This window comes from Corvus moneduloides, chromosome 14 (genome assembly GCF_009650955.1).
Source record: "Corvus moneduloides isolate bCorMon1 chromosome 14, bCorMon1.pri, whole genome shotgun sequence".
Lineage (NCBI taxonomy): Eukaryota > Metazoa > Chordata > Aves > Passeriformes > Corvidae > Corvus > Corvus moneduloides.
The window spans coordinates 16,882,116-16,890,515 of NC_045489.1; the positions used below are offsets into that span (position 1 = coordinate 16,882,116).

Genomic DNA, 8,400 nt, shown 5'->3' on the forward strand with positions numbered 1-8,400 from the left:
TTAGGTAATTAGGCAGGTGCCATTAGCTGTGGCAGCTCAGAGAGGTGAGGGACAGCTCCATGCCTATGGTTGCTCCTGCCACACAGTGTAACAGGCCTCAGCTGCCTTCCCCTGTGCCTTGGCTCCTCTTAGCATTTTCCTTGAAGGAAAAAGGCCAAGCACAGCACTGAAGTTTCAAATGGGCAACAACCAGGAGTGTGGTAGATGGTAGGGACAGCCTCCAGGACAGCTTGGAGAGCACCATCTGTGAGTAGGAGGTCTGCTGTTAGCAGGTGCTGGGAATGCAGTGCAGAGTTCACCCTTAAGGGCAACTTTCCTGTAGTGGAAATGGAGCTGGAGGATGGAGAGATGCCTCTTACCATCTTCATAATGACTGAGAGCACTCAGTTACTGAATTGTAAGAGAATTTGTATTTTTGCTTATTAAATATTGGCTGATGTGATGGCATTTTCAGATTTGTGTAGGCAGTGGTGGCTTTGGCTTGTGGGATGGACTGTATGGCTTTACCATGTCAGCTTCACTGAGTGCTGTTTGTAGTAATCATGACAAATTTCACAAAAACTTACACGACTGGAACAAAGTGGCCTGTTTTCTAAACCATGATTTAATTTCAGATACCATGCTGTACTCCTGTAGGCTGCAAGTAAGAAAAAGCTTAGCCTTTTAAAGGGATTTTAATCAAAGTGCTTAATCACGGAAGAACAAATCAAGAAATCCCGATTCTATTGTAGTCAGAAGGGAACATAATTGCACATAATGGTTGGATTAAGTGATTATCCATCTCCTGGCTTGGAGAGCCTGTGTCATTCAACCTAAAGGCTGCTGCCAGCAGTGGGAAGCAAGCACTCAGGGATTTCTGGAAGGCAGGATTCATGGAGAAAGGGGACTCCAGTGGCCACATGAAGGGTGGAGAGGGAGTTGTCATCTAAAGGGAAGTGACAGGCACTGGTGAGAGATTCCTGGAGTGAGGGGAAACCTTCATAAACTTGAGTCCTAAGGCATGATAGCAGCTGTCAAGAAAGTTGCTAAGAAGTGCAATGGTTCATGTCAGTCCCTGAGTTGTCAAAAGATGGAAGTACATGTCCATGCTCTTAAGTAAAGTGTGGGGTTTCTTCAGCAGGGTAGGAGCAGCTTTTCTTGGACTGTGTGTCTGTCTGGAAAAGACAGCAAGGTGGCCAGGGTGTGTTTCCCTCTTGTCCCTGAAATGCTCAAGGATAGCTGAAAGATGCTGCATGTGCATCCCTTGTCTTTCCGTGCTTGGTAGTGGCAGTGGGAGTAAACAGGAATTGCTGCCCTGCTGGAGCCCTTCCAGCCCCTTGGAGGAGGAGTTGGGTGAGATGCCAGAGAAAGGGGCACTGCTCTGCTGTTCACCCTTTCTCTGTTACCTCCTGCTGATTGGAGTGACGGGTATTGGTCACAATAGGCTGAAGGTTCAAATAATGAATGCCTGAGAAAAAAGGCACGTGCTTGGAAGAAGGAGATTAAGTTTCCTGCCACAAGTTCAGACAGAGCCTAAGGCTGAGGAAAAGACTGTCTTTGTGCCTCCTATAGTGCCAGGACTTTGAGCAGCACAGTGCCTGTGGGGTTCACCTCCACGCTCAGGGAGGAGATCCAGCTGTAAATGCCCCAGTCCCTGCTGGCTGGCAGCACCTGTCGGACGGAGCAGGCTGGGTTGCAGGCCAGCCCGTTGCCGAGGAAGGTGAGGAAGAAGGTGAAGTTCTGGGGTCCCCCTATCTCCTGATGGTTCAGCACCGCCACAGCGTAGGCTCGGCCAGACAGGGGCCGCTCCCACAGCTGAAAGTTCTTGTCCTGCCAAGGAGAAAACAAACCCAGGGCTTATGCTGGGGGAGGCTGAAGGGATGGTCTTCATGCCTCTCTGTTGCAGCAAGCTTCGGGAACAAATGGGCTCACTGGGCTCCTGTTCCCAAACCCCGAGCCACCTCTCCATCCCTCCTGTGCCCCACACTGCACCCCCATCCCTCTCCTGCTGTACCTTGACAAGCTGGTATCCCTGCTTGCCCAGTGGATCCTGGTTGATGGCGATCACCTCTTTGTTCTGGAGCAGACCCTTGGCCTCAGGACTGATGTGCCGCAGGTCGTTGGACATGAACAGGGGTGCTGCCATGATGGCCCACATGGCCATCTGAGTCACCGACTGGTCCCAGCTCAGCCCAAAGTTTCCAATCACTAGCTGTGACAAGCAAACGAAAAGTGCCTGGTAACGCTGCCTGCTGAGGATAAACTGGGCCACCAGTACAAGGAAATGACAGGGTGGGACCTCTCTTTGGAGCCTGGCTAGATAGGGTGAGTGCCAGAAGCAGGACCAGCTTGTTGGGAAAAACAAGGCATGACTGTGTGGCGATTTAGGATAAGTGCCTGGAGGAAGTGAATAGAGCTCTTTAAGTGGCTAGGCAGTGTTTAAGAATGCTTTTGGATTCAGATCCTTGCAATGCTGGCACCCAGGGGTTTTCACTCTGGTGGGACATCAGCACTTTGGAGATTGTCCCCCAGTGCCACATGCGTATTCTGAACTGGTACTGCTTGTGGAGGCTGTGTGACACAAAGATGGTGCTTCCTTCCTACTATCCATAGCTGCAGTTCTCTTTCCCTTTCCACTCCGGACCTTCTCATCAAGATCCTGATCGTAGGGTCCCATCAGAGCCCTTCCCCTCAGTGTTTCTCCCCCAGTTCTTTCCCTTCCAATTCTTAGCTTGCAGCTGAGGGAAGGTTTTTCTGCTGATTCTTCAAGTGGGGTGGGTGTTGATGTACTTGCCATGTCAGGATCATTCCAGCCCCCTGGCCCAGCTATCTTCACAATGGTGTCCTGGTGAAGTGCTGTCCAATCTAAGATACTCTTTATGCTGCTCCAGGAGTCATAGACATCATAGAAGTTCCTCCACTGATTGCAGTACTGTTTGATCTCTGTGTAATTGGGCTGCCAGAACAATAAGTGTGATTAGCCAGAGCACTTGGCTGTACAACAAGAGTGTAAACAAGGCTGGACTGGACCCAAGGGTAGCTTGGGGGAAAACCAGGATAACACCTTCCATCACCAGCTAGTTGATGATCATGTTGATTCCCTTGAATGCTTTGTGCCCAGTAACTCCACTCTGACATGTTCTAGACAACACTGTTGCTCCCCTTGGGAGAACAGTTGTGACCACCAGCTCTGTTAGAAAATTCCTTCAAGATTTTACTGAAGGTGTGACAAGGCCAGTGGGATTAAACTGTAACATCCCAGTAATTATTGCTATTTCTTGGGTTTACACCCTTTGGTGAGTAATACATTTAATTCCAGTGGGAGGGAATGGCACCATCCTGTCAAAGTGGCACAGGGGAAGCCAGCTGTGGGTGCAGGGCAACGTGTCAGTCACAGACCCTGGTTGGCAGAAATCTGTCACTGGACAATGTGGAGAATATCACAAAGCCTCTCTCATAGTCCCCAGAGCTGACTGTAAGGCTGAGTCTGCAGCACTCTGTGTCCAGGAGGGGTAACACTGAGCTATCTGCTAGGCTGTGTGTCTGCACTGCCAATGGTTTGCTGCTTGGCTCCTTGCAGATAGGAAGCAGATGGATGCTGTGGTTTTTTAGGCATGCTCCATCTGGGCTGTGCCTTCATGCTGCAGCATCCTATTGAATCAGTTTCAGCAGAGCAATGATTCAGGAATGCTTCAGGGCTCTGGAAGAAAAAGTTTTTTTCCTCCATTTTACAGCCTTTTTCTCTGTCAGGACAGAGAGCAGCAAGTTTCTCAGGATGCTGTTTTGCAATCTTAGTGTTTTTCTCTTCTGCCCACTTGAGCCCCAGGATAAACCTTGAGAGGCAACTTCTTACCTGCTGCACAGGCCTCAAGTAGAAAGGCCACTCACAGGAGTACACAATGCTCCTTCCAGTCTTGTTCAGGGCCAGAGACATGCGCCTGTATCCTGAAGGAAGAGGACAGACAGAGGTTACACAACCTCCTTGGTCACACAGCAGAACTAATCCAATGTCACAGGTTCAGGTTTCAGTTCAACTCTTGCAAAATTAAGGTTGAACACATTTTTGTGGTTGAGACACCACAGGGAGGACAGGGGAACTTAGTCTGCAGCTGGTCACCTGCCTCCCAAGGACAGGAGCTTTGCTTGGCCACGCTGTCGCTCCAAGACTGCTGATCCTTTTGTACATACAGCCAGGGGAAGAGGTTTAGAGCTTTCCTGCATGGCATTTTTCCTCTAGATACCCAGGAAGCACAAGTCACTATCTATCAAGCAGTGCAGCTTTGCTGGGTAATGTAGGAGTATGTTTTCATGAGGCACTTGCACCATATGGATTGTGCAGGAATGCAAAAGCTCTAGTTTTTCCTGTCCTTGTCCCTAGACAGCCCTGTTAAGTCCCTTCCAATTGGGAGAGAGGGAATGAAAAGTCTGCTCTTTCCTCTGAAACTACTTCAGTCCAACTGGATTGTATCTGGGTTACACATACGATCCAACAGGAGCTCTCAGTTCAGCTGTCACTCAGGGTGCTGAGCCGTGCTCCTGTCCGTGGCAGTTGGCATATGCCCCACCATCTGGCTTCGATGGGATTGTCACTTGGGCAGGTTCTCTGTGCCAGGCAGAGACAGGACTTTGTGCAGGGCTCCTCCTGCCAAACATGGTGGTGCTGACTGTGCCAGCAGCCAGAGAGCCCAGTCAAGAGAAAAAAGCTTTCCAAGTTAAAGTGTTCTTCCCACAAATCTCCTCCTGTGGCACTGGTATTTGCCTGTCCTTCACAAGAGTCTGTAGCCAAGTCCCCTCAGCACAGGGAGCTGCTGAGCTTTCAGCTGCTGGCTTGCCACCCTTTGTGCAAATAACTTCTAAAGTGGTATTTACACTGGTGTGCTTTAAAAGGAAAACCCCAGTAGGATTTTTATGCCATAATTCCCTTCATTTTTATCTGTTAAAAGCCCTCCTAACTACTCCTTTCATGGCTGACACAAGCTGTTCTACCTTCAGGCTGATACGCGTTGACAAGGCCCCACCACAGGGATTAAGGGTTAAGTGTGTGAAACGCTCTGGGCTCTCCAGGACAGGCACTGCAGAAGGACAAAGCCTGTGCTGAGTTAATAGCTGAGGTTAACAGCCTGCACAGCCAGCCCCCAGAGCACACCTCTGATGTGTCTGTGCTCCGTGTGATACGGGCTCTGGGGTGAGAAAGCTCCTTTTCCAAGCTGTGCTTGAAAGAGAGCTCCAGGAGGCTGAGCAGGTAAAAACACTTAACCCAGCAACACTCAGCACCTTGGGCTTGGGAACAGAGCCTCAGATTTGCTTTTGTAAGCAAGTCCCTTAAATGAGTACACTCAGGGAAAAGCAAATCCTTGGAGCCCTGTGCTGGGCCTAGAATTGCTGCTGCCTGCAGAATATTCCCACCCATGGGAATAGCTGCTTTGAGCCCATGGCCTACCTTCTGCCAGCAGCTCCAGTGAGTCAGAGTTGCAGCCATCAAACTTGAGCAGGTCCACACCCCAGGAAGCAAATGTTTGGGCATCCAGGTCATAGTGGTCGTAGCTGCCAGGGAATCCAGCACACGTCTTGTTCCCAACATCGCTGTAGATTCCCAGCTTCAGACCCTTGGAGTGCACCTGTGCGTGCAGACACAAACAGACCCTGGGATGGGGCAGCCACAAGGCAGGAGGATTTGGGGCAGCAAGGGAAGCCAAACTCCACTATGGCAGGAGAGCCTTATCTCAGCAGTAATGCAGCCGTCCCCACCCGGCCGTCCCTGCCCTCCCCTGCTCCCGGGCTGGGGCACCACCGTGCCACGGTGGCACTCACGTAGTCGGCCAGCTTGCGGATCCCGCCGGGGAACCGTTTTGGGTCCGCCCGGAGCCTGCCCTGCCTGTCTCGCGTCGGGGCCATCCAGCAGTCGTCAATGCAGATGAACTCGTAGCCGGCGTCCCTCCAGCCCTCGGCAACCATCCTGTCAGCCATCTCCACGAACAGCTGCTCGCTGCGCACGGGCAGGGCGCACGACCGGGAAAGCAAGCAGAGAACGTCTGATGTCTACCAGCGGCACAGCCACGGGGCTGGGCGGGCAGGGGGCACACGGGGGAGCGCGGGGAGGGGAGCCTGGCCCTCCGCCCTGGCGCGGGGAAGGCACAGCGGGTGCCGGAGCACCGGGCCGGCTGCCCGGTACCTGCGCTGCCCTGGGCTCCCCGTATACCCGTGCCCTGCGGCGGTACCTGACGCAGCGGTGCGGGTCGGCGGCGCAGTCGGTGCCGCAGAGGAAGCGCTCCCAGTGCAGCCAGCCCATGGGCGGTGTGCGCGCCAGGCCATTGTCCAGCGCCAGCGCCGCCGCCACCGCGGCCGCCGCCGCCACAACCCAGCGCAGCACCCGCCGCGCCGCCGCCATCGCCCCGCGGGACCGCCGCGTGATTGACAGCCCTGACGCCCAATCCTCGGAGGGGCTGGCGGGCGGGGCTGGAGGAGCAGCCAATCGCCGCGCGGTACCGCCCGCCCCGCCGCCAATCCCGGGCAGCGAGGCGCACCTGGCCCCGCCTCCAAGCGCGGGTCGCGTGGGGTGGTGTCACGTGACCGAGGCGGAAGGCCCATGGCGGCCCGGTCGGGTCGTGCCGGGGCTGCCGGGCGGGGCCGGGGGAGGCGCGGCCGGGGCGGCACCGGCCGTGTGCCCGCCAGCAGCGTGTCCAGCTGGCCGAGAGACCGGTGGCACCTGGCCGGTACAGCACTAGTGTGGCCAGCACGGCCAGGGCTGGGCGCTGCTGAGGCCACACCTCGAGTGCTGTGCTCAGTTCTGGGCCCCTCAGTTCAGGAAGGACATTGAGCTACTGAGGCAATGAAGCTGGGGAAGGGTCTGGAGCACAAGTCCCATGAGGAGAAGCTGAGGGAGGTGTGGGGCTGAGCCTGGAGAAAAGGAGGCTCAGGGGTGTCCCTATCACCCTCTACAGCTCCCTGACAGGAGGGCGCAGCCAGGTGGGGGTCAGGCTCTGCTCCCAGGGAACGAGGGACAGGATCAGAGGACATCATCTCAAGCTCCACCAGGGGAGGTTTAGGTTGCAGATCAGGAGTAATTTCTTCACAGAAAGGGCGATTAGACATCAGAATGAGCTGTCCAGCGAAGTGGAGTCACTGTCCCTGGAGGTGTTAAAGGAAAGACTGGACATGCCACGGTGCCATGGTCTGGTTGGCAAGGTGGTGATAAGTTAGACCTGATCTCAGAGGTCTTTTCCAACCTTAACGATGGTTCTGTGTGCTCAGCAGTGCTGGAGCTGCCCGAGGGGCTGGGGGTGCTGTGAGTGCAGGGTGTGGGTCTGTGTGTGCTCTGTGTGTCAGCACAGGGTCCTGGGGAAGGGGGGATTGTACCCCATGGGCTCAGGACTTGGTTTTCCCTCGGGGCTTTCAGCCCTGCCTCAAAAACTCTGTGAGAAGCTCCTGAATGAGCCTTCCTCCTGAGCACATCTCCCCCATGCTCTTCTGTCAGATCCAGCCTGATCCAGAGTGTGCATTATGGCCAGGCTGTTTGCTGCCTCTCTGCCTGTGTGGTGCTGGATCTGGCCTGTCTCTGATTGAGGTGCTTTGGCTCATCCAGATCATTGCACTCTAAGATTTGGCCTCTCTTCAACAAGTTCAGCCACAAGAATAAGTCATGGTCACTGGGCATCGCCCCATTTGCACCAGTTACTTCTGACTGGCAGCTGAGATCAGAACCTCTGGGAATGGGCAGTGCTGGTGTCAGCAGGACCTGGAGAGCTGTAAAGGGCACATGTGTGCCAGTCAGCATCTCGGAGGTGAGCCCGGGATTTAATCCCTGCTTTTGCAGGAGTCACACAGCCGTGAGCACTGCTCGAGGTGTCAGCACTGCTAGCACGTGTGGCCTGTCAAGGAGACTCAGAGGCTCCCACTGCCATGGCAGCAGTGGGAAATGGGATGTGAGGAGCCAATTCTCCCCTGTGCCTCTCCCCCGGGGCTGGACCAGCCCTGCAGCCCCACTGGAGCTCTTGTCGTGGTCTCACCACAGCAGGAGGAGGGGGGCTGGATGGAACCACGGCAGGGCTGTGGCCATCAAAGCACAGGGCTCTGGGTGCCATCGAGGCATCTCGCTAGGTGTCCTCCGATCCCTGCTCTGGCACTTCCAGGGAACAAAAGCTCTTCAGAGCCGTGGGCTGATAATCACTCCTTGTTCCAGTGCCGGGGTCCTCCCCCTGTCCCTTGGGGAGCTGAAGCGCAGAGATTTCTCAAAGTTGGACAAAACAAGACACTCTGAGGGCTGGAAAACCTCATGGCTTTGTTCTCTCTTGTGCAAAACGACAGCCCAGAGCTGGGCAGTTATTCCCTATTCCCAGCGTTTGGGAGTGCCGCTGGGCTGATCCTTGCTCGTCTCTGTGTTCCAGCACTCCCTCACTGTTGCTTCCCAGGTGTCCTGCCTGC

At 54.6% G+C, this 8,400-nt stretch overlaps 1 protein-coding gene across 1 annotated transcript; it reads right to left on the reverse strand.

Moving 5' to 3' along the window:
* Positions 1–584: 584 nt before the first annotated feature.
* Positions 585–6,382, reverse strand: GLA (galactosidase alpha). Its single transcript, XM_032124105.1, has 7 exons — positions 6,198–6,382; positions 5,791–5,965; positions 5,420–5,597; positions 3,833–3,924; positions 2,774–2,935; positions 1,994–2,191; positions 585–1,809 (listed from the first exon to the last, which is right to left on the reverse strand). The coding sequence occupies exons 1-7, from the start codon at positions 6,365–6,367 to the stop codon at positions 1,546–1,548; spliced, it is 1,239 nt and encodes a 412-aa protein (XP_031979996.1). The 5' UTR covers positions 6,368–6,382; the 3' UTR covers positions 585–1,545.
* Between the last annotated feature and the right edge of the window lie 2,018 nt (positions 6,383–8,400).

Coding starts and splice junctions, on each gene's coding strand:
- GLA (XM_032124105.1), bottom strand. CDS start 6,367: ATGGCGGCGGCGCGGCGGGTGCTGCGCTGGGTTGTGGCGGCGGCGGCC. Junction 3,925..5,419: donor ACTGGAGCTGCTGGCAGAAG/GTAGGCCATGGG, acceptor CTCTTCCTTCAG/GATACAGGCGCATGTCTCTG. Junction 2,936..3,832: donor ACTTGAGGCCTGTGCAGCAG/GTAAGAAGTTGC, acceptor TTGTTCTGGCAG/CCCAATTACACAGAGATCAA.